Source organism: Lepisosteus platostomus, chromosome 1, assembly GCF_059453375.1.
Source record: "Lepisosteus platostomus isolate fLepPlt1 chromosome 1, fLepPlt1.hap1, whole genome shotgun sequence".
Classification (NCBI taxonomy): domain Eukaryota; kingdom Metazoa; phylum Chordata; class Actinopteri; order Semionotiformes; family Lepisosteidae; genus Lepisosteus; species Lepisosteus platostomus.
In genome coordinates, this window is record NC_142611.1 from 49,360,499 (window position 1) to 49,387,146 (window position 26,648).

Genomic DNA, 26,648 nt, shown 5'->3' on the forward strand with positions numbered 1-26,648 from the left:
TTGCTGTCGTCATCCCTCCTTATGAACTTCCATTGAATAAGGTTTTGTACAGCTGGTGAATGCACACTTACTGAAAGACACACTACAGAGCTTAGCTGAAAATATTGTATGAATCCTAAAAATGTCCTTCATGTAAGACAAACCCCAAAACATCCCCTCATTTTTTCATGCTTGTTTCAAATAGTGGTTATTATGTTTTCCCTGTGAAATTCGAATGGAAGTAGCTGGAATGCAGGCTTCACAATTCACACATCTGAGTAAAGAAAAAGCCCACCGCTCATACTTGCTTAGTATGAGTACAAACTTTATTATGAAGATATCCTCAGACACTGCCTTTTTCAGAACATAAGAACATAAGAAAGGAGGTCATTCTGTAAATCTTGCTTGTGTAGTTGCCAGTAGCTCATCAAAGATCACTGGTCATTTCTTCAAGGATTCTAGAGAGCTAACTTCAATAGCTTGGCTAAGTACTATAGTTAGCGTCACATAAGCATAAATGAAAAGAAGTGTTTTCTATTTCGAATTCCAGGTGTGTCTAATTTACATGAAACTGTGCTTTTTACAAGGCTAAACTCTGTAGTCCCTTGGCATAACTATGTTAACATCTGTGAAATGTTTTTATAGATTAATCAAATTCCATTTGAATGCTGGTGTCCAAGAGAAAATAATTACATAATTGTCAGTCTTTACTTAATAATTTAATTTAATTAAACTTAATTATTTTCTTGCTTTGATTGCATAATTAGAATTTATTTTAATCTTGTAAGATGTCTCATTTTGAATTGAATTGTAGCAATATTCTTTTTGTATTGTGGTAACCAATATTGAACATAGTTTTAGAAATGAAGATTTTCTAACATTGTATAACAGTAATAACATGTATTGTACTTTTTCAATACTCCAGTTATGGTCTGCCTTTTGTAATATTTTTAGGCATTTTTCAAGCGCTGGACAGGCTGTTTGGCTCATAAGTTCTGCTATTAGGTCATTTTTCCCCACAGTAGCAGTAAAGTTCAGTCAAAGTTAAGCTGTAGTCAAGTAACACACCATATTTAAACTATAAATGGAACTTGGGAACAAGTTTATAATGAGTCATTACACAAAGGACACTGTCAGAGTTAAGGGTTATCTCTTCATCCTCCCAAAAAGATTCTTATTCTGACAGTGACAAATTTGTATTGGCTTGATCCCAAAAGCAAAGATGTCAACAATTCTCCTGTTATTTTTAAATGGATCCTGATAACATATTAATGATGACTGATGTGTTTGGAGAATTGTAATAAGTGAATAAATGCTTTTCTGAGTTTTAGCCCCTAGGGCTCCAACCTAAAAAAAGAACGGAAAATGAATGGTTGGATTCCTCAGAGATCTGTCTCTGGGGTTTTACTGTTCTTTTCCTTTTCCTTTCTAATGAATGGCTAGATTCAGAGGAAAATTACTTGAAATTTGTCATTTCATTTCAGAAATTACCAAATGAAAATGCTTAGTATCATTAATAATAATTATTATTATTCAAATCATGTCTGCAGATATAGTTTACTGACAAGGTGGGTTGTTAGAATTTTTTAAAACATTAACAAACAATACATGATTTACCCCGACCCCAAGCTAAGTGGCCTTTGTGTCCACTGAACTATGAAGTATGTCCACTGAACCTGTAATCTCTACTGATAATTAGCAACATTAAACAACAACCTCATTATTGGGAACTGCCAACACAACCAACCCAGAAGATTTCTTCAGAATGATCAGTGAAACCCCAAACAGTTAATAAAAACAATGAGGAAGTGTACTTCAGTCTGAGACAAGGTGTAACTTCAGTATCCAATGTGCATAGGCGTATGGAATAAGCTACCCAGCCTTGTGGTTGAAGTTGCTTATTTGGTGTCCTTCAAGAAACAGATCAGATCTTGGGATCAATTAACTACTAACTATTGAATGGGCTGAATGGCCTCTTCCTGATTGTATCTTTTCTTATGTTTTTAAGGTACTTACCATTTTAGGAGTCAATTCTCATGGATACTGTACAAGAATAATATCCAGAAATATTAAGTATTTAGTTATTAGAGCTTATTTTACCCTTTTCAAAACACTGTTCTTTTTATCCATTCATTTTCAAACTGTTCCTTCCAATTCAGGGTTGTGGAAGAGCCAATGCCTATCCTGGCAAGTAACAGGCACAAGGCAGGGCACACCCTGGACTGACACACAAACATGCACATACTCACTCACACCTAGGGCCAATTTTTCCAGAAGCCAGTTAACCCACCAGTATGATTTTGGAATGTGGGAGGAAACTGAAGGCCCTGGAGGAAACCCACATCAACACACAAGCTGTGGAATCCAGTGCTGCAAGGCAGCAATGCTAAACACTACACTGCCATGCGGTCTTCGTCCCCTTTCTCTTAATAATATCATTCACACAAGTGCAAAAAATATATACGTTTTCACTGACAAGCTTCAGAAATTTCATGGCCACTTTACACTGCCTTCAAATTTAGATTAATATTTACTTTTACAGGCAGCTGTTCCCTCTGACCTGTCCATGATGGTACCCAATGTGCCCAAATCTACCCAAATATACCCACATGGACCCAATGTAACCAAACGTACTCAAATGTACCCAACCATACCTGATTGTACACGAATGTACCCAATGTACTCAAATATACCTGAATGTACCCAAATGTAACCAATTGTATCCGATTGCACCCAGATGTACCCAATGTGCCAGAATGTACCCAAATATACCCTAATGTACCCAATGTACCTACAAATAGCTAAATGTACCCAATATGCCACATTGTAACCAAATAAACCTGAATCTACACAAATGCACTCAAAAGTATCTGAATGTATCCGAAAGTACCCAAATGTACCTGATTTTACCCAATGGACCTGAATGTACCTGACTGTACTCTGTGTACCCTAATGTACCCAAATGATACCTGAATGTACCTGATTGTACTCTATGTACCCTAATGTACCTGAATGATACCTGATTGTATCTGAATTACCCCAAATGTACCTGAATGTACCCAAAAGTAACCAATGTACCTGACTGTATCCAATGTACCCAAAAGTACCCAAAAGTACCCTTCTGTACCTGATTGTACCCAATGTACCCAAAAGTACCATATTGTACCCAGTGTACCCGAATGTACCAAGTGTACAGTACCTGAATGTACATAACTGTGCCCAAATGTACCTGATTGTACCCAATGTACCCAAAAGTACCATATTGTACCCAGTGTACCCGAATGTACGAAGTGTACCTGAATGTACATAACTGTGCCCAAATGTACCTGATTGTACCCAAATGTACCCAACGTAATCAAATATACCTGAATGTACCCAAAAGTAGCAACTCTGCTAGATTGCACCCTGATGTACCCAATGTAGCTGAATTTACCCAAATATACCCAAATATACCCACTGTACCAAAATGAAACCGAATGTACCCGATTGTACCAGAACGTACCCAAATATACCCAATGTACCCACATACAGTATTCCTGAAAGTATCCAAATGTACCTGAATTTTCCCAAATGTACCTAATTGTACCTGAATGTTCCCAAATATTCCCCTACGTACCTGAATGTACTCAAAAGTAGTCAAATTTACCCAACATGTCAGAATGTAACCAAATATACCCGAATGTACCCAAATGTAACAGCATTCAAACAGGTATAAATTGATCAGAGGTTTGTCTTAAAGATCTTTTGTAAGAGTGGTTCATAACTTCAGTCTGTTTTCCCTGCTTCCTTCTAATTTACTCAAGCCTTCTCAGTTCTTCCAACATTTATGAAAAAATATTCTTCCAACACACTGAATAGGGAATGAAAACACTATATTTTCCCAAGGAACACACCAGGCCTTGTTGGGCAGGGTTATAGATCAAGGTAAGCTACTGCATTTAAGACCAAACAAATTGCCGCAAATGAACAAACACCGGCCTACAAAATGAATTCAGTCTGACAGATGTTCTAATAATCAGTAGTTACAGGTATCTGAAGTCCGGGATTCCCACTTCAGCTCCTTGAGGTCTGGAATCCAGCAGGTTTTCTATATTTTTAAATCGCCAGTGGCTTAAGACTGTGGAGAAGGAAGAAACAGATCCAGTTAAAACTTGACTGTATCAATTTAACACCTCCCCCTCCTGTTCAGCTGTTTAGAACCTAAGGAGTCAATGAAAACCTGCACAATTCTGGATTCCAAGATTTGGGAACCTGTGTGCATAAGCATTAAAAAAAAGAAATTGGAAGAAAAAGACCACAATATTATTCCAGGCTACAAGTGTGTCTGCTGCATTCCTGTACTGCAGACACTTCAACATGTTTTTCCATTAAAGCCAGGCTTTAAGGATTTCCTGCTATGTGGTTATCCAGTACTTTAGAGCACATTATTCTTGGTTTATAAAGTAATGCCCTGTCAGCATCCTGTACTGGTCTCTGTAAACTGCACTATTGATGTTTTTCAAGTGGATTTTTTTAGCCCATAGGAGAATCGGTAGTGTCTTTGTGAAGACATAAGTGGCTGGAAACCGAAATCATCATACTCTGCATTGTTCAGAACGCATATAATGTCCAGGTGCATTCCTTGCCATGTGGCCTGTACTAATGAAGGAACTGCAGAGTGTGAGTGACTTACCTTGAGGCCACCTGACCACCCCAAGGTAACAGTTCTAGCGTGACATGACCTTGTGCTTATTGGTCTGTTTCATGTGAACTGGGTGATAGTGCCTTCCTGCCTCTTAGCACTTTTCTGGGCCATATTTATGTGTTTAGGTGTGTTAGTGTTTGCACTTGTGTCTGTGAAAGGTTGACAGCCTGTTTTTACTCTGAATTGCAGGCGCTATATTAGAAGAAGGGCAGAATCTGTTTCCCTGGGGCTGGTTGATGGTGTGAAACTGACCTCTCCACTATAGCTTTTTTTATTGTCAAACAGAGTCTTCTCTAAACACCCACAACCAAAATGCCTCACTATATTTCCCTTAAATATAGCTCCTTATCTGATGTAACATTATGGAACTTTTTTGGGAGGTACTGTAATTGGTGACTTAATCTAGGAGTTTTGCAAAGGCGAAAAATAATAAAATCTCAAAATCAGAACATTTATAGCAGGATAATTACAGTTGTAAAATAAATACAGATATTTTAAGCAATTATACAAAAGAAGAAGTTAATGTACAGAATTTTGGCATTTTATTTATTTAATCATGTTCACAACATTGCCCTAACAAGTTTGGACAAAAAAGTAAAAGTACAAGCATGCTGTTAACAAGTGGAGAGTTTTCAATGCAGTGTTTTAAAATTATTATTAAGGGGCACTTCCATCGTGACTGGTCTTGGTCACGATATTCTCTGAAATACTGGTGACATTTTTTCTGGGGGTGTCTCACATTTATACATAAGTTGTATGGGAATGGACATGGACTACTAAAGATGTGAAAAGTGGAATATGGATAAATGGACAGTTATACTCCATTAAGCAAATGTCTTAGGCATTTTAAATTGTTCTAATCCTTTTGCTCTTGTTATTGCAATTATCTGGCAATCTGTTAATGAAAATGTAGCCATTTTGTTTTAAGCTAAATTAATTCATAAAGCTAATTAAGCTGCTTGCAGTCCAAAAAGTAGCTTTTTAGCATTGTGGATATATGGAGTTTAACAAATGATGAGTCTTTTAGATTTGATGAGTAAATGTGATGGATTAGCACCTACAACACTTGGAACTGGTTGCTCATGTGTGGTTTACCTTGCGCTGCTGTGATCAGGTCATTGGAGATTCTGATATGTGTCAATCAAAGATTGCTAAATGACAAGCTTGGTTTCTTCGCGCCCAAACTAAGATGTATTAATAGCAAAGTTGCCATTACACCAGTACGCACTAATAGAGACTTTGAGTAAATTGCTGAGACTCATAACATGTATAGATTACCAGTTTGCACAGCAGTTTTATTTTCTAAAACATCAAAAAGGTTCCTTTGCAAATCAGTTAAGACACATTTACATTCCTACAAGCTACTCTTTTCAACAGTAGAAAAGGTCAAGATACCGTAGCAGGCAAAGCCTAGCACCACATTATTGTTTTGTCACACAAAATGGTGCTGTTTAACCTATGTCAAAGAGAGACAGATTATGGTATCAAATAACTGACTTCTTGAGCTGCTACAAATAGCACGACTTATGTTAAGGCCATTAATATTAGTTTGAGTCAATTAAAAATAAATTAATTGTAGAATGCATGGTACACACCCTGTGGAGGGCAAAATCAATCATTCTAAAGTGAAGTGCTGGATCTGAGAACAGAGGAAGTTTCTTGTTTAATTGTAACGGCTGGTTTGAAGAACACACTGATATTAAATGTATGCAGTTCTCTGGGGAGCTACAGACTTGAAGAATGATGAGTGCTGATTTGTGTATCCTGCAGTAAGTATTGTAAGTAAGATTTGAACTTGGCTCAAAGGTCAGACATGCAGGGTGCTGGCAGCCATTTGGTATTGCTGTGCTCCCAGTCGACAGCCAGAAGTCTGACAGCATATCTATGGCTGTTGCAGCAAAAGGGAAAAATAAGAGCAATGTGACTAAAGGATGACATTCCTGAAAGATATAACAGTCTCTGTATGATTTGTAGACCATGGCATTTGAATATTCTTCCAGACACCTCCTTTCATCTTTCACAGTTCATTCAGGATGGTTTGAACTGCCTTGACTTCCTGCTTGTCTAGATAGACACAAACTGCTTATAATGATAAAGAATGTCTGGACAAGTTTCAATGATTTACAACATCTGACATAGCCTACATGAACAGTGCTTAGTAAAGCAATGGAATGGACATAACACAATGATCAGATTAATTAAAACAGAATAACTATCCAGAATAAAATATCCAGGAAGAGGAATAGCAGAATGTTACATGAGGTGGCTATCTGTTGTGAAAGCTCAGTAAAACAGTCCAAGTTGTAACTGTGGTCAACGGTGAAACAATAAACTGCACACAATTTCCCATAAGCTTTGTTAACACAGCAGGCAATCAAATACTTTATAATGGGATTGCAAAAAAACTTGATCTAATTATCAGTTCTCCAACCATGGTCCTAGAGAGCCCCAGTCCAGTTAATCATATGGGTCACATGTGTGTTATAGATGAAACAGCTAGTAGTCTGTTTAGTTAATAGAACCTGTTTTTTTTATTTTTGAGGGCGAAGAGTATGATCTTTAAATTGCTGAAGTGAAATAATTGTCTATTGTAAGAGGGCATTGTTTTGGGTCATTAAAGCTCCACCCAAGTATGGAGGTTCCTTCTACAGCAGCTGGCAAAGTGGTTTTAATTTAGTCAGAATTTAGTCTGATGCTGCTGTCATGAGTTTCATCATTAATGAACATTAGTGAGTCAGTTTCCGTGTTTTGGTAAGGATTTAATTTGGCCTGATATTTCCATTCAATTGACCCTAAAACACTCTTGGCTCATCTTTAAACCTTAAAAAAAAACAAATTCTGAAGCACAGCGGAGGTAATGTCACGTCCTGTATAAACAGGTGCCCTTTTGGCATAAAGAAGATGTGATATCCTAAGGCTTTCCCATCACTTCTAGTCCAGGCCCTTGTTGTCAGGAGGCTTTCTTGGTGCAAAGATATGGGAGCTGTAAGATTCAGAAGTGGCTTCACTTTATTTTATTTTATGCTTGTTTGTTAAGCCGATAAACTGCAGTAGATTGCTGAAGCACAAAACCTTGTCATTGTAGACAACACTTGCTTTCACATGTTAATAGGCATCCTGTCTCATTTAGACATTTTATTTTAGACACCCTTGTGCCACAGTTGATGTTTTATTTTGGCATCACACTAGCACTAGTTCTGCAAAATAAAGAAACTCTTCATAACACATTCACATAAATTCACACACATAAAGCACAACATTATTTTAGCACTAATTAGAAATGAGGCAAATGCCAGTCAAATAACCGCACCCTGATGGATAGTGATATTATAGAAAATTATTAGGGAATGTTGTTATTTGCCTTTTGAAAATGTGAGCATTCTTATGCCCTTTTTTGGTCCTTGTTACCCTTGTTGTAACAAAGTTTGATAACATCTTTGCTTTTAAAAACATTTTAATTTTTAATTTGGTCCATCTAGCCCATTAGGTTCCTGGTGGCTAACTGATCTGGGGATCTCATCCATTCATTTCTTGAAAGAAGCCAAGGTATCAATTTTGCCAGTATGACTGATTAGGTTTCATCCATATTTCCACCACACTTCAGGTAAAGAAGTGCCCCATCTTCTCAGTTTTAAATGCACTTGTGTGCAATGCCCTCTTGTGTCCTCTGGGTCATATTTCGCTCTTGATTTGATTGATTCAGTTTTCTGTTCACTGTACTTCTACATGGGTGCAAACACTTCGCAGTCACCCGGTTACTGTACATATAGTACACACCCCTTTAATTTGCCAAGGCCAATGTTAACCCGTTACAAACACAGGAAGAACACGATCTTGCACCCACAATGCTCAGAAATACCCAACAAGCACCAGGAACCTCCAAGGGAGGAATGGAGCTCAGAGAAAGAGGAAACTCATGCCAATGTTAACCTACCCATCATGGGCAGCACGTAGACAATTATGTGTTTAATTATTGAGGGAATTCCACCACAGTTTACAGCTCAGACTGGGCACATCTGTACTATAGGGCTTAACCTGTACGACAGACAAGTGCTTCTACTAGCTGTGCCAATACAGGCAGAGACTCTCACATCTCGAATTATTTTATTAATTTAAAATAATTACAATGTCAATCATTTTACAAGTATACATATCACACCATTTTGTTTAAATGAAAAAGTAAAAATTAAACTAAAAGTCATTGAGATATATATATCTTTATATTAAAAAAATAAAAGGCTCTTTACTGTCTTTTTGAAGATAAAATAAGAATATACATTAAATACTATATTACGCAATTTTATTGCCTACCAGGAGATGGCAGTATCAATCCAAGGGTGTCCCCTTTAATCACGCCAATCTACAACGTATTTATTCACAGCGTATAAGATAATTCAACACATGAACACGTTTTTTTTTCTATCCTGGTTATTATTCGCATAAGAAAGATATGTTAAATAATCTGATCATTATTTTATGTGTATACTTTGCTATTAATGATCAAAGTGTTGCAATAAAATGATCACAAATGTTTTCTTAAATGTGTACCAATGGACATACTGTCAAACGTCTTTTGTTTTCAGTAATAGACTACACTAACATTATTATTGATCTGCTACGCAAAAGATACATGAATTATAGATGTTAAAAATTCTTTGAAACCTAGTTATATAATTAATTATCTTAAAGCTAATAGATAGATCTCAGGTTGAAGAAAATCCCAGATCCCAAATGTTGAAGAAAATACACTTAACACTTCAGATTCTTCAAAAAATCTCTTCATACAAGCCAGTTTTTGGACAACAGTACTTTATTATACAATGCATGTTTCAATGTGTTTTCAGATTTGTACCGAAGAAAACAGTACAGTGATCTGTTTTCCAAGTTTCCTTTTAAAGCTTTGTAATTGGTATTTTTTTTCAATAGCTATCGCCGACGCAAACGAGAGAAAAAAAATCTAAATGACTTCTGTTACAAACCAGAACAATGATTGCTATTTCAATTTACAATAATCACTTAACCCTAATACAATAATAAGTTCCAGTAGAAGATTAAATACAGTAATGTTTGGCACAGCTGCATGGTAGTTAATGGTATTACTCTTAGCAGGACTGTAATTTTAGGTTATGTCATTTTAATAATATACAGAATAAAATTTTACTCTGTGGGACATTTAAGATGCATGTCTAGCCAGTCCGGTTAGCTAATACAAAGATTAAAGAAGCAACGATTAAATATGTCGTTTATTATAAAATGCTCCCAAAATAGTAGGAGACAGTTACGCCCAACTGATGTGTTTTTCACAAGTAGGTGAATTCAAAAATTGCATTTCAATTCAATGTTCAAACGCAAAACCCTTTCTTTCCCAGAACAGAAGTCTCAAGAGAAATGTGCAATATACTTGTTTTATTCACAATTATGGTAACAATGCCTTTGTTACCTTTGTTACCTCAAATAAATTTGCAATTTACTTGAGGACCTCACCAGGAAGCCTAACGTTAGTACTGACGTCATTATACAGAAGCTCCCTAAAATGGCAGCTAAACAATATTGGTGAGTATTGTATTTTATTTACTTGCTTAATCCCATATGAGAGTTATGATTTCGTTCTATCACTTTTGCCTAGCCTATATTATCGTAAATAGATAACAATTTAAATCTCCTTGTATCAAAGCTAGGTTGTTTAATGATAAAATATGTAAAAATACACAAAAGAAGCAGCCATGTACACAGCCCTTTCAAACTAGACTAAATGCAGTAATAAAAAAATAAAATACAGAAAAAGATCACCCTGCAAACATATTTAATTCACAACAACTGTGCACATTATCATTCCACAAAAAAGTGCTTGAAAGAGTAAAAATATTTTAAAACCAAATTTAAGAAGTTTGGGTATTTATCAAATGTTTTAGAGTATGCTTCAGAACCTCAATGCTATGAACATTCATTTTCTCTTCTTTTAATGAGGCAGGTATTTTGTTTTGTATAAATCCTGTTTTACTATTTTGTTTTTTGTTATTATATTCCCTATAAATGATTGGAAACAAGCTTTTCTGCTTAAAATATAAAAAATCTCCCCAAATTTTCCAGACTCTGGATACCCTAAAAATCAAATCTTCTACAGCCTGTCCTCATATTTGTCATCATACCAATTATATACCGATTATTTATCTGTTACACAAAGTCATAAATCCATTATACATTTTCATTTTGTAAAACTAATTTCCCTAAACTAATTTAATAAAACTATATTCTTTAAAGCATAGCGGTAGTGTGATACATGATTATTTGAGGACATAAGGCACAAGCCCACAATCTAGACAATTCTACAATTTTATCTTGTGTTGTGTAAATGGGATGTTTGGAAATGGTCTGGATGTTTATTCTCTAACTTTGGCCTTACAAGCCCTGTGAACGCATGGCAGCAGAGAGGTGAAACACCTCCCCAACATGGCTACCCCTGTGCATTGTTTATATCCACCGGGAAGAAAAGTGCTCCAGTCTGTTTTGGTGTAACAAATCACTGATACACTGTCCTGGGGCTCCATAAGCAAAGGCAAATATTGACAATTTGGTAGGTAAATTAGAGGTGCAAAGTGCTGAAAATTGCACGACACCAGGCAACCATGGGACATCTGTGAACCCACCCCTTGCATAGTTACATTTTAGGCCTTGCTTCAGTGGAGGTACATTGTGCTTATGAGTGCTTTCACGAAGGACGTTTGTAGACGGTGAACTGGGATTATTCATATTGTTCTTTCAGTGTTTTCATTGAGAGACAGTGCCTGTCTACTCTGGTGATGGATTCCTTGTTTGAAATGGCAGAATCACTCATTGTCTCTAACTCCTGAAGAGCGAGAGCTTTCTTGATTTCATGATTCATTCCCCTTTTATAACTCTTCACTGTTTCAGATATGAGATCTTTCATGTTTATGTTAATCAGTTACTGTAGTAGACGTACATTAGAAAAGTTACAAATGAGAGAAGGCCATTCAGGCCATCTATTGTCTCATCCAGCTGTTTCTTAAAGGAAGAGTGTTAGCTTCTGTTGCAACCACAATGCCTTTTTTGTAACATGTCAACTAAAACTGGATACAGTCATCTAAATGAGGTCTTAGCAATGCGCGTTGTATAATTATAACATAATTCCTTTGGCTGGAATTCAAAGTTCTCTCAATTTATGCTCATATTTCGTTATCTTCTTCTTCCGTCTCTATTTTTCTGTGAATGTCACCAGTCTTCCTATTATCTCGGGTGACGAATTTTATCACTACGATCTTCTTTAACACACATTCCATTTGTGGCACGATTTTGGCTGGGAAACCAATGCTTTCTAACGTATGAATGGTAATAACATAAGAATTTCTTGTCTGTTGGAAAAACCTTGGTGCTTCTGTTGCCTTGTACCTCCTGAAGTCATGCTGGTGAAGTTAATGGGTGTTTTTGTGTTGTGGCTGTCTGCTTGTTGTGTGTCCTATGATGGATTGGCACCTCATGCAGAGTGTTATCCTGCCTTGAGCCCTATGCTTCTGGGATGGACTCTGGGCTGTTGTATCAGTACCAGGAATAAGCTGCTTTCTGCTAATGGGTGCATGAAAATAGCCAGGTTAACATTTCATATGCATTGCATGGATGTTTTCCCTTACACAATAAACATCTGGATGTTTCCTATATGCTCCTTGTAGCTGGCTGTACTAAAAGAACCCTTGATGTGTCTCATTGTCAAAATTGCCGTTCTCTTTTTATTCCACAAATGTGTAAATTAAGTTAAAGCCAAAGGATATGACGGGAAGATATGCAACATTTTGTTTTGTCACACTTTGTCCATGTGGTAATTCCTAGATCATTCCAAAGTTTCATCTGTTCCAAATAACACTTGACTTTACCGTTTGAGCAGGCTCGTCCTTTTAAAGAAGTTGGTGTGATGTGGTAAGTGGTGCATCACAGATCCTGATGGACATATTTCTATTTGTAAACATGTGTTGTTTTATACATTAAAACAAAGGGTATCTGCAATTTTAGACAGATTTCCCTTCATATTTGTACCAAATAAACCCCAGCGTGAAAGTTACATCTTTCTTTTGTTTTCAAGTTCAGTGAAAAGGGATGGTGATAGTTACAGTATGTGGTTTACAGTATTGTTAGTATTGTTACAAAGGCTGGGGCATGTTTAGAAGAAAAACAGAATGAAGATAGCCCGAACCAAGAGAGTGAGCAGGGCCTGCCAGCTTCTCTCTTATTAAGGGAAACACAAATAAAGCCTTCTTTCTCTAACTTAGGAAATAGCTAAAATACATTCCCAGTTTCAGTGTGTTTATGGTCACAAATCTCCTGTTTGATTTAGTAGGGTTACTTCTGGGGTTGACTCGTGCAGAGATATTTAACCTTCTTAACTGAAGTAGCATGGGAAAGGACGTCCACATAGACAAAAGTTGTGAACTGGGATAAAGTCAAACATGTTAAGCGTCTCTTCTGGCAACAGAGCTGAAGATAAGGCAGAAGAATCGCAGAAAGCTGCAAAAGGCTTCAAATGGCTGCAACACCAGCTTGTTCCATGCACCCACAACCTTTAGGGTAAAAAGGTTCCTTCTGTTCTCGGTTTTGAAATCCACTTCCCCACAGTTTCCACTTGTGCCTGCTGGTAAGGACTGTGCATGGACACTCTGCTGGACCTCCCTAATTGGGTGGGGTACCTCTAACTGCAGTTGTAGACAGAGCAATAGACAGGTATTGCAGCCTCAGAAGATGGAAAACAAATGCAGTAACACAATGTTGGATCCTCCATCCATCAAACATCAATATAAGCGAAAGAACCATACCCCAAAAGAATGAAATTTCAACAGATTGTTTGGTAGAGAAAAATTAGTCAATGCAAAAAACAAGCACAGTGCTCATCCCCAACCTTATTAAAGTGGTCAGGTTGTTGAAAGTACAACAGAACAATTTAAACTCTGTTGACTATCTTGCTACACTCCGCAGCCTTTGTCATCTTATAGATTTGTCCTGTCTCCAATTCATTAACATCACATTGGGTAAAATCAGTGAGTAGAAGGGCAGGAGTACTGTATACATAGAAGAGTGCTGAGCTTCTTTGGTTTCATTAACGTGGAGTCTGGGCAGGTCAGCAATAAGATTCAGTGAGCAGATAGATGAAGGTGGAAGGCTAATACTACAGAAGACAGAGGACTTATTGGTTATGCATTGAAGGAGAGGGTAGGGATTTTCAGGCTTCAGCTGATTTAGAGTTCATGACTAATAATGCATTCCTGCCCTGACCAGCTAAAATCACATCCCACTTCCAATCTGTCAAAAAGCCTGTGCTTGCTTCACTACAAAATAAACAGTGCCATAGGGTGTTTTCAGAGATGGGCCAGAAGTGCAATTAACAACTAGGAATCTTTATCACGGCCCTCATTTTCAGAAGATTTGTTTATGTGCCTACTTGCACCTATTTATTAATTACTGGAATTTGGAGAGTTTTAAAATCCCCCCCTTCCCGGAGATGAATAAAGTATTATGAATTGCATTAAATTGGATTTGGAGGAAAACTAATACGTTGATCCAAAACAATCTCATCTTAAACTTTTAAATGGTTCTACCTTCATGTTATCTATCTATACAATGATTTGTTTAATGAATCTTGATTGTGACATTACAGAGTCCTCAATCCAACTTGCGGTACAATGTGTACAACAAAGTAGTAAAACGTGGAAATGATAATGTTCTCCCACTCTTCTGTCCTATAGTCATCAGATTAAAATTAGGCTGAACATTCTACCTGCCTGTCTCAATTCAAGTATTAGATTTTATAGAAACCTTTTTACTGTCTCAATTGGTCATTAATGATACTTGTACACCGATAATTGCTTATACAGTATCTTGGAGAAGATTTATTTTGTAACTACAACAACAAAACAACTCCTTTGTGGCCAAACTTTAATCTTGGACAACACAACACAATTTTATATTAAAAATTAACAGAACAAGTTTGAGAAGGTAAATCTAGTGATGTATTTAATATATATATCAAGAGTACTGTATGGTTAAATAATGGAGTTCATTGTGCTGACATTGTGCTGTTTCCAAGTCATTGCTTCCGATTGTATACGACAATCTAAAGATTCAGGACTTATTTAGGTACAGTATGTACAGTACCTGGTTCGGAAGTAACGGTCGTAGTATCACTTCCGTACAAATCAACACTTATCCTATGAATTTTCTACTGGTCCCATTGAAAATACCGCTCCCTATTAAATATTCACAATATGTTACCATTGTTTTTTTAAAAAGCTCTTCTAAATTCAGTATTTGCCAGTCCTGAAACGGTATAGTGACCAGTATAAAAAGTTTCAATTATTATTTTTTCTACAGATGCGCAAGGAAGTGTTCCTGAAATGCATTGCGGATTGAAATAAAAAAAACTGAATATTTTTGAAACATTTTTTTTAAATTCAGATAGTTGGTAAACATATTAACACAATCCTCTGAAATACAGGGGACGTCAAAAAAGATTATTTATTCATGCGCTTGCACGGCAATTCACTTACGGAATTGGGTCACGACTTGAATTGTGAAGTTTCCCCAGGCACTCAGATTGGACTTGAAACGAACCAAGAATGGAGGAAAGCGCTGTGCGAGAGCAAATCAGTAAATTGATGGCGCTAAATTTTTTATTTGTAAGTGGCAGACGATATTTTAAAATCCCGTTTTTTATGTTTTTTCGTTCTTTCTGTAGTCAAATTGAACACGAATTCCTGAATTGTTTTCAGTTTTCTTACTACATTTTCTTTCCTTTCACCGATGGTGCAAGTGTACATCTTCGGATTTACAGCACTGCCTACTTGCTATGCACGGAAACTTCATACAAAAAGTACTCGAATTGCACTTATTTGCCTACACAAATAACTTCATTTTCGTGTTGCGAGTGCCATAGTAATTCGTTTTTCTTGCTTGGCATTCTTTTTTGAAAAAACCTGGGAAACTCTTGCCTTTCAATTCACATTGGCTTACTTTTTAGTTTAAGATTAAAAAGACTACACAGATAAAGAGCTGAATAATAAAATCGCACCGCTTGTATTAAAAAAAACATCAGGAAAACAACGGTTCCGTTACAACGTGCACTATTGTGAAAATATGTTTTTATTTTCAAAATGTGATATTCTTTTTACAAACAACATTTATCTTTATTTCGGTCTCTGAATTGTTGTAAATCAATTGTGAATGAAGAGCAACCGATTAAAATGCGTATTTAGAGGGAAATACAAACCCTAATAGACATATTCTCATTGTCATTATTTCTATTTTTTTATACCAGTGTCTTTCTACATTGACGGTATCGAACTGAACTTTCGTTTTAATTCTCATACATTCTTTTATGGTGAAATGCGCTTGCGAATCCGACGGCAAGGTGTGTCAAGAGATTTTTTTGGGTGAACCCTGCACATACAGTATGGTCCACTACTAATGAAACTCCTTTTTTTTTACAAATAATCAGATACGGTCATTTTTTACTGACCCCCAAACCAGTATTTGATTCCTTGGTGATGATGTAGCTTTATTCCCCACCTTGAAATTTAGTGTTTATCCAGATGACCAGTTCCCTTACAGAATGTTGTATGCTATTAGGTTAAACATAAGATGTACTTTATGAAAAAAAGATGTGTGGAAAACATCACACTTTTCTGTGGAAAAACTGACAAAAATGTTTGTCAATTTATGTTAAAATTAGCAGACAACACAATAGCGTTTAATTAACGTCTATGTAAAAGCATTGCTACTAAGACTTTAAAGACAAAAAATCAGCTTTATTTGGCTTTGTTTATACTGATCTTGATGCTAATGCATTATGCGGAGAAAACTTTAGAATTGTTAAAAAATCTCAAATTAATAGTATATCTATTCATGTTGGGATAAAGTTGTCGTTTTGGGCCATAATAGCGCAAATTTAATTTGCTTTCGTACTCGGGAATTAGCCGGATAATAAACAGAAGAAGATGCAAAACCCCTGTCCCTGTTGAAGGATAACTGTCTTTCACGGATGTGTGAGCAAAACTAAATTTATAAACCAATCACAAGCACACCAGTTCGGTTTACCACAATGCCGTCTCATTTCTGCATCATATTCCTAAAGAGTTAAGTTCTCCAGGAGCTGCTGTTCTCTTCTTTCTGATTGGTCAAAAGTTTAGAGCTGGGTTGGACTGCAGTCCGTTTGCACTATTTGCTTGTATGAGGGACTGCCGCACACACTGGTATTACTACAACACCAACTTTTAACGCGATTTCGTCTCAAATACACACCGGGGAGGAGAGATACGGTCACGCACAATATTTACGTTAGAGATCTGGTGGAATTAAGTGGGTTCCGAGACTACGATATTCAGAATAACGAGGAGCACCGGGACCTGAACTGAAGCCGGGTGTGCACTTTGGAAGCAAGCGAGCATTTGTACGTCTTCGGAAACTCTACTCTTCGGAAACTATAACTTTTTTTTTTCAGTGCATGCTCGAGAGTGGAAGGTCCTGCAGTTATCTTTTCAAGCTCAAAGGGTGGCAGAGGAAAACGGGATCAAGTCGTTTCTCGTGGGGTTAGCGACTGCCACAAACAGTTGTTTTTAACTGGAGTTCGCTGTCAAAGTTCAGTTTGATTTAGTGCTCTCCTTCCTTCTCGTGGAAGAGTTGTGACTGGAAAACAACGAGATGCACATGGATCCACTGAACTCAAATGGTGTATTTTAAAGAAAACTACAAAGAGTGTATTAAATATGGAAAACACGCTTTCTCTGACAAAAGAGCTCGTGTTAAACTACAGAGATTGATAACTGCAGGTAAGCATTCCAAACAATCACATGGAATATTTAACTTTTTTAATAGCATGTATGGTCAAATTCTCTGCTGTGAACTGTGATTTCATAGTTTCAGGCACAAACCTGCACAACTGTCGCCTTTCTTAGGAAAGGGTTTGAAACCAAGCAGCGGTTTTCGAAGAAAAGTGAATTCCGCACATTTAGTTGAGTTCTTGAAATTTCTTTATCCAGTGATGTCACATACAGTATGCTCGTCTGGTTCGTATGACTGGACACAGATGTGGTCTTATAAACTATTGAGGTTAGTAAATTAATGTTTCGCCTTGTAACTGTTGGAATACCCACTTTATTGTGATTATTATTAATTAACCCGATCTGAGTATAATTTTCTTGACTGCAGTGAATACAGCGGTATACTGTATACAGTAAAGTAGGATGTATCATATTGTCATAGACTCATTACAAAACTGATCATATTAAGATTTTGGAGAATGGTGCCTGGTAACTAACCGAATAAAACACAGTTCCGTAAACTGTCAGAAAAAAGAGAACATCTATCTGGAATCCGTATTCCACTAAAATAGATTTTAGAGACTGTACCGCTATTTCCTAGGTAATACCGGGCAGAGTATTCAGTACAACAAATCACAGTGGTATAATTGTGACAACATGTACAATCATGTTCATAATTCGACATCACTCGCTTCGACAAAACGCATTTTTACGCAATACTGCTTTGTTAATCAAAATAAACAAACGGGTAAACAAAAAGAAATTTTAATACACCGTCACTTTCTTTCAAATAGCTGCACTCCCAGAGGTTGATAACAACAGGGAGTTAATAATCTGAAGAGGTTTCACGCTGGCTGCGCATAAAGCAGCTATCTCAAAGCAGGATTATGCTTTTTCATGCCTTTTAAAGAGCTTTCGTTTCAAATTAGTACCTAATGACAATGTATATTTCTTTGCCTTGTTAAATGAAATTAAACCGTATTGTTTTGAGTCCCTAGGGCAAAAAGCCTTCGATTTGTAGAGTTAAAAGAATTCGGATTCCATTAAAATATCGGACCCTATTTTGAAAACATGAAGGCGTTTAAATCCATTTTTTTCCAATGAATATATAAAGTTACATTTTCAGAATCTATGGCCATTTGCGTAATAATTCTTTGCTTTAATGGAAAACGGTTTCAATAATAATTTTGATTGTGCTGTATGCATTCAAATGTGTTTACTGCTTTTGACAATTTTTGAAATACTGTTAGAAATTGGTTTCCTCCGTAATCAAATTCAATATGTAGCTGGTCCAAATTACACCAGACAAACAACTTGTGACATTTATTGGAAGTAATAATAGAATTGACAGTGTTTTCGAAATAAGAACAGTATCAACAACCAATAATAATCAGTGACAAAGAGGTTGTGCAACTGGGATACTGTCCCATTGTAAAGATAAAGAGAAGGAATAACATTTTTGCCAAGAGGAAATGATCGTTTCGGGAGATCAGTATGGGTGCTGAAACGTTTATTTCGGTTGTTATTTTTGTCATTCTTGCGCATATTTCTTAGGACAGTTTTTCCTTGTCACTTTTGTTTTTAGATTCATAAATCACAAGTTTTCCAGTGTCAGAATGGGACTTTTCCAGATAGCGCTTATCGTTCTGGAGATGATTGTGTTCTCAGACTGCGCAAGGGGTAAGTGAAAAATGACTCATTTCACGGACGATACAAGAGTTTGATTCAAATGCTATCTGCTGCTGCTGATACATCTCAATGAATTGTTTTACAATTAGCTTTCTTTTCTCCCAGATGACACTCCTCAGTGTCTCTGTGTATTTGACTTCATTTGTGTTTTTTTTAAGTTTAGCAAGTGTGTCCTGCAGGCTTTTTATTTATCTGTAGAAATACTAGTTTATTTATCAGTAGAAATAAGGTCTATAGGTTTTTTTTGGAGACAGAAAAGAAGAGCGAGTTTCAGAAAAGTTAAAGATGAAATAAACCCCTAAGTCAGCAATAGCATTTCTTTGTGGATCCCAAGCATTTCTCTCTGGCCTTAATCCTTTTTCAGCTCTTGTGCTGTGTGCATTCCCCAAGCTAAACCAAACAAACAAGCCTATCAGCCAGCCTCTCTTGGGACAGAGAGCAGCACACTCTTTTTGACACCTCGCACAGCAGTTTGAACAGTTATCAATGCACAATGAAGAGGTGTGTGTGTATGTGGTGTGAGAAGTGTGTTTGAGGTGGAGGATGGAAAAACGTGTCCCGTAAGCTCAGAAAGAAAAAAAAAATGCCCGTCCATTCCTTGTTTATTTCCAATGTTGTGGCTTGTTTCGGGTTGTGTTCAGGAAATTGTTGGGTACTAGTTGTGAAATCTCAATGTGAAACTAGCATCATCCTCACGTCTGTCAGGGCTGTGAGCATGACTTCTGTATTTTACTGTGGTTGGTGTAAATCTGCTGGCGACGCCACCTCCCTGTGCCACCAAGCTTCTTCTGGACCCAGTTAGGGATTTGACTTTTCCCATCTGTGGAAGTGTTTGGAAACAGCACTGCTCCCCTTTTGTGTGCCTAAGCGACCACTTGTTCAAGCAACTTAATACTGTTGCACAAATCATGTTTTGCCAGTCATAGCACAGAAGGTGCTAATGTAATGGCCCGAGACTGTGTATGTAATAAAATAAGACATGGAAATAACACACACCAGGGAAATCAGACACGATTTATTATGCAACATTTGGAGGGAAACAAATGGCCTATTGGTATTATTTTAAAGCAAAGCCAATTTTTGTGCAGAAACGGAATGAGATAGGTAATCTGTTCATCTGCTCAAAATGCGAAGAAGGAGTCAGCCCGCCGAATCTTTCTGGTCTTCCACACATCCTTGTCCTCAGACACAACACCCTCCTTGCTTCAATGTGAGATGGTGCCTCCGCAGATAACATCGCAAATGTTCTAACAATGATGCATTCAGAGGGATGACTGGGCTCCGTTTAAGTGCTTAACTAAAAGCAAACAAAATGTGAAAACTAATAAGATTAGACTGGCAATTATATTTGTTTGCCAGGCAGTGTTGCAGGTTTAGCGCCAGGGAGAGAAACATATATGTGAAAAAAGGAAACATGCAGCACTCCTGATGATATCTAATGGTTTATTTATGGTCCATTGCCAGACTGGATTTTTTTCTGCTATAAAATCTTGCTGTTCATCAGATAGGAAAATGTGTTCAGAGGTGTTTTGGCTGTTGCTTCGTGTATTACAGTCTTTGAAAGAAAGGAGGGTGAAGAGAGACAAAAGTCTTACTTTGCATCTGGACGGTTAAAAACAGATGCTCTTTACATTTTTTTTCCACATATCTAATCTTTATTTTTTGGAGTTATTGCACTGCTCTAATTTGTTTTTAAACTACAGCCTGGTTCACCATGTAGCCTGCTCAGGTGTGAAGCTGGAGTTAGACAGGAACCGCTAAGACCATTAGGGTTGACTTGGACAGGCCTGACATTATTTTGAAAGTGTTAATAATAACGACTTGCTTTTATGTAACACCATTTATTCTGAAGAATCCCAAAATATGGTGATAATGCTGCTGTATAGTATATACGGATGGAATTACAAAGTATACTGTTTTGAACTACTAAAATGTGGGAACTGTTTAACACTGACTTTTCAGTCTTTTCTTTTTATTTTGTATAGAATCTTTCTCGATGGGCACAATGTCTTTAATGTATTCCAGTGGTTCCTGAACACCAGTCCCAGGGAACCATGATTTTCTGTTTTTCAAGGTCTTAACTGGAATAGAAGTGATTGGACATTCGTAGAAGGAGAACGTTTGCGAATTGTGGGAGGGTGTGAAATATTGTTGTTCCCATCTGCATCTGTTCATCATTAATTGATGACCTATTAAGAGCCATTGTGACAGAAGTTTGTGAGCAATCTCTTAATGAATAATCTGAGGATACAGAAAGTTCTTTATTCTAAAGTTGTTAGAAACAGTATGACAGAACTGAGGTACTTTTGAATCTGTTGACTACAGAACGTGCAAAAACAGATGTGAAGTCTTAAAATGCAAGCAGATCAATTGAAGGCACCTGTTACATTTGGCAATTAAGAGCTCAGTCGGAAGTAAAAGTAGTAGAAACTGGGATACACCAGCACTTGAAGTGGGAAACACTTCTCCAGGTGTGTATGCATTGTATTGTCCCCAGTGCAGTGCAAAGTTCATGTAACATTGTATCCCCTATGCTTTAATGCAGCTTTCATTTCCTGTTTTTCATTGAACATTATGCAGTGTTACCACCTTATAGCCTGATCTCATCAGATCTCAGGGTAGGACCTCATCAGCATTGGGATCAGGATTTTCCAGCAAAAGCCAGGTTGCCGCTGCACAGGTCCTGTTTGTGGACCAGTAGGTGGCGCTCTTCCCTCGGGACCAGAATATCAACATACAGTAGTGACCATTATTTTTGTTGCTTCTATAATGAGCAATGTGACAGACCTACCTTTTCTAAACTGCTGTTGATTATCTGTTATATCTTAAGACCATACTGATGAACCTCTGGTTAATTATTGTTCACATAAACCTACTGTAGCTGTAATGTAAGACTAAAAGTATGTAATTACTTGATCTAATAATGTCAGTCTTGTTGTGGATGGGTACTATTAATGACTAAATTAGTCATTTTCCCTGCCTTGAGTGACTGCTGGAAGAGCTTTGCTAATCTCCTATAAATAATATATCTTCTTTTCTTAACTGCTATTTAACATTCTTGTACCTGTAATATTCCTGGCATTTCTTTGCTGATATTATTTAATTTAGAATATTGTCTTTACTTCCTCTGAAGTATGTTGTGAGCTTCTTTCTTGGTCAATCCCTGTGAAATGTTTGTTTACTCTTTCTACATTGCAATATTTTTTATCTTAATCTTCACCTTTTAGATATACCTCTTCACTTATGTTTGTAATTCATTATACTCCATTGTAAGCTAGTTCCCATTCAGTCATTTTATAATGCACTTTATTTATCAGCATACAGTTTAAGGGTGATTTTCTGCTTTTCCCTCTTTATACGTGCAGTAACAAAGGCCTTACACAGCTACATTTGAAACAGCATTTGTTGTCAACTGCATAACATCATAGAGGTTTGATTTATGGGCTGTTATGTGAAGCCATCAAATGTTAATCCTCCAGAATGATTTGCTGGCTTGTCAAAGGGTTCCATGAGAGACAGTGACAGTGGCAATGTCAGAAATAGTCAATTAGGAGACAAGGTATTTGAAGCATTGTGATGACATTCCCTACCAGTTTTCCTCTTATGCTGAAATGGTGCTAATTGGACAAAATTAATTTAGAAAAAATATGCTTTATCACAGCAGTGTGAATCAAGAAGTGTGAATCAGTACTGTGTGCTAGTAACAAGTAAATGCAGTCTACTAGATGAACACTGAACTAAAGGAATTTCATGCATGAAGGCTGAACACGTTTTGGAGTGTCAAAAATGTCTTTATAGTTAAGTATTGTATTGTTTGCTTGTAACTAACAAAGAAAGAAGCATTATCAGTCAGGACATCCTAGTCCTGACTTAGAAATCCTAATATCAGTCATTAGATACATTGTCAAAATCTGTTATCTCTCTGTTAGCGGTAGGTGGACCTTTAACAGAAAATGCATTTTGGTTTTTTTTAACCATCTTCGATGCCATCAATTTTTTAAAATCATATTTCCTGAATGTAAATGGAATTACTTTTTTTACCTCCAGTGTTTCACTTGCAGCCACTTAGGTTGGACTATTAATTTTTGGACAGTCTGAAAATTTGACTGCATGCTGCTGTCTGCCGAGCTTAAATAAACACAGCCTAGACAGGACTTCTGGAAACATTTGGATTACACAGGCTTGCCATTGTACCATCAGTTGCACAGGGACAAACCCTTGAGTAAAGGGGACATCATAACCTAATTATTTCATTAAAATATTTCCAATTTTCAGGAAGGACTTTAGCCAGTAACTCACGGCTGTGTCTTGTATGTGGTATTTGAGCTTGAGTCCAAGTTGTGTACACAAACACAGCTAAATTGGGTGCAGAGTTGTGGCTGAATTGCACACTGATTGTGAAGAAAAAAAAGCACTACCATAAGAAGCTGAAGTTTATTGTTTATTTTTTATCTGAAAAATGAACCGCACTTCATCCTCTGGAATGCATGTGATGGTTCATTTGGAGGATATTGGTTGTCGGACCCCATGATCGAAGAGTCTAGTAATACAACAGCAATATTTTTGTAGAGGCACTGAGAGTGATTGCTGCGTGTTTTAATGTAGGAACTAAACCAAGCACATTCCACTTTGGAAACAAGCACAGATGTCTGCAGAACAATATGGAGTGAAGAGTTTTAAACTTCAAGAAGGACTTTGAAACCTCCGTGTGATGAGCAGAAATATTGGAAGAACAGATCTGGGTTTTCGATTTTTAGTTATGAAATCTGTTTTAGAACCATTGGGTATTTAAAGCTCCTTGAACAATCTGCCCCTGCTGCCTCTTAATAAAAAAAAAAGATTTGTTATTTACTCGTGTTGTTCTGAATGCACGCAGAGTGATGAGAGATGACGCAAAATGACACATATTTTCCATCATGCTCCACAGCTCTTTTAAACAAGGCATCTTTTACAGTTCACACACTCTGCAGACCGAAATCAAAACTTGTTAAAGTTGATCATTTTGGATTAAAGTGAAACTGAGAAGCAATCCCCCCCAGTCTAATGTATGTGTGCCTTGTTTTTCAGAATTGATAATTGCTATTTCTGTGCCTACACAGGAGTTTTTACAGAAAGAAAAATGTAAAGACTGTTAGGTCACTAAACAGGATTCCCCATCTTGTGGTTTTGATTAGATGGTTTTCTCATGCTGAAAACTTAAGTGGCCTGCTTTTAAAGCTTCGAAAGTGTCTTATTAAAAGTTAACGGCTCCTGTATAACATCATTCATGATAATGAAGCCAAGTCAATGATGTAGGTCTGGACGTTCAGTGCTAAGTCATAAATAACTACAAATATGAATGAAAACATTAAATAACTTTTTATCATTTTGTGTTATTAAAACGTGGCTAGGTATTAATCATTTTAGTGCTTAGACCTTTCACTGAAACCTACAGTTTTTTTTTTATATATAGACTGCAACAGTTAACTAAAAAGCATTAAGAGAGGCACCCACACACACCAGGCTCATACCTTTGCCAAAAAGATGAGATTTAGGATTTAATGTAAATGTAGTCCATTTTCAAAGGACAGATGTGCCCCAGCCTGTAGTCCCTTACTTAAGGCTTTTGATGTTGTGTAGCCCTGAACAAGGCTTCTGCAAGGTTTGGTACCCTGGAAATTCAGTGATGAAGCTCCAAAGAGCAGCTCACAGGAACAGTGTGTGAGGTTGATTCCTCACTGTGTCTTGGCTGGGGACAGAGCCTGGTGACACATAGCCTTGGGCACTTTTATTACTTTGTTTCCTGTTGTTTGCTACTGCTGAGAGGTAAACTTTTACTGCAATGTTGTTTCAAGACACCATAGTTGTTGTTTTTTCCTTAGCTTCGGATGAAAAAATTGTGAAGCTTCCTGTCACAGCTTTTCCCATTGATGTGCGTCTAAAGGTGATTTGTGGCAAAACGTAAGCATCACACTGTGACTTCGAAAAATGAACATGACCTGCCTGAAGTGTGATTAAAGCCATTTGGGTTAAAAGAAAGTTTGTGAGGAACTGGGCAAAGTAAAATCACACTGATGTGTTTTTTATGTTTTGATGAATGTAGGGTATGTGGAGTCAAGCCAATAAGAGTGGCTTTCATAAGGAAAATGACCAGCTATTTGGCGCCAGTGCTTGTGTTAGGCATTACAATTGGCTATTAAGTGGACAGCTGGACAGAGTTTTACTGAGTAACATTACCCAAAGTAAGTCACTGATCTAAGGTAGCTTTTTGCCTATCGGAAATAATATGACCTGCTCAGAGTTTCAAAATGTTTCCTTTTTATTTCTAGTTCACCTAGAAAGCTGAAATAGCTAGCAAGCCTTTGAAAGATTCCACATTTCACATTAAACAATGACAGAACTCACCTGGAAGGTGCTCAGTGCGTGTAACAATTCATTGCTGTTAGCTGGGACCAGAGTCCCTCCCTAGTTAAGAGCTAAGTGTAGGCTATGTGTGAAGTGTAACATCTAAGTTTTGCCAAGCACTGTAAGGAATTAATTGGTTCATTGTTATTACCCACCTGGACATTAATCCCCATCTTAATTCAGTTTCTAACCGCTTCATCCAATTCAGGGTCGCAGGGGAGCATGTCATAGAGCTATATCAGTGAGCAACATGCAAATATTTCATACATCCAGAGGCTGGAGATGTGGAACCAGACAGGATTAGATGATCTGCTTTAAAGGTCATCCACTGTGGAGAGGGATGAGGAAGTTTTAAGTATCAATGAACTGATACACGTGACTCTTAGTATCTCAATACGTTCAATGAAGTAACACTAAGAGAGTCTTCTTTCTCAAGTGACATAACCAGAGATGAAATAACAAGTGACCTTGGCCTATAAACCAATAAAAGCTTTTATTTTATTTATTTTTCCATCGGTCTTCCATCTGTTCTTGATGAACCTTGTAGCAGAGACCATGATTAAACCTAAAATTCGGGCTTTGTTTTTTAATTCCTTTTCTTCCTTTCATAAAGTAGATTCTGATTCTGTGGAGACACTACTATATTGTACCAATTTGTGTTCAGTTTTATACTCAGGAGTCTAAGGGAGGCTGTGGTAATTATATTCTGGCAGCCAATGTCAGTGCTCTGTGTGAAAAAAACATGGTAGATGGACTACCATTTCCAGCTTCTGTTTGAATGTTCTTTTTGAAATTTTACAATTTGCTTTGCTATGAGTTATTCTGAGGCTGCTGTTTTTTATGTAGTTTTAATGTAGTTTTGGTAAATTGTTTCCTGTTGTTTGGTTCTGTGCCATAATTAATTGGTAGTTAATTGAACTCAAGGTGAGAATTACTTGGTAATCGACTGAAACAGTTATTTCTTTTGCAAGCTGCAACAATTTGATTTAAAATTGGAAAAATAGGATTGGAAATGACGCAATTAAAGTGTACTGAAGTTACTGTGATCTGACAATGATAATTGCTTATTCTTAATTTTGCATAGCACCTTTTTGGTA

At 37.0% G+C, this 26,648-nt stretch overlaps 1 protein-coding gene across 1 annotated transcript in view; it reads left to right on the forward strand.

The window, feature by feature from the left end:
- Nucleotides 1-16,859: 16,859 nt before the first annotated feature.
- The window catches only part of fgfrl1a (fibroblast growth factor receptor like 1a), a 117,801-nt gene continuing 108,012 nt past the window's right edge, over nt 16,860-26,648 (forward strand). The window contains exons 1-2 of the mRNA XM_088630870.1: nt 16,860-17,487; nt 19,064-19,158. Coding sequence (XP_088486996.1) covers nt 19,095-19,158 — 64 coding nt within the window. The 5' untranslated portion in view covers nt 16,860-17,487; nt 19,064-19,094. The remainder of the gene's footprint in view (nt 17,488-19,063; nt 19,159-26,648) is intronic.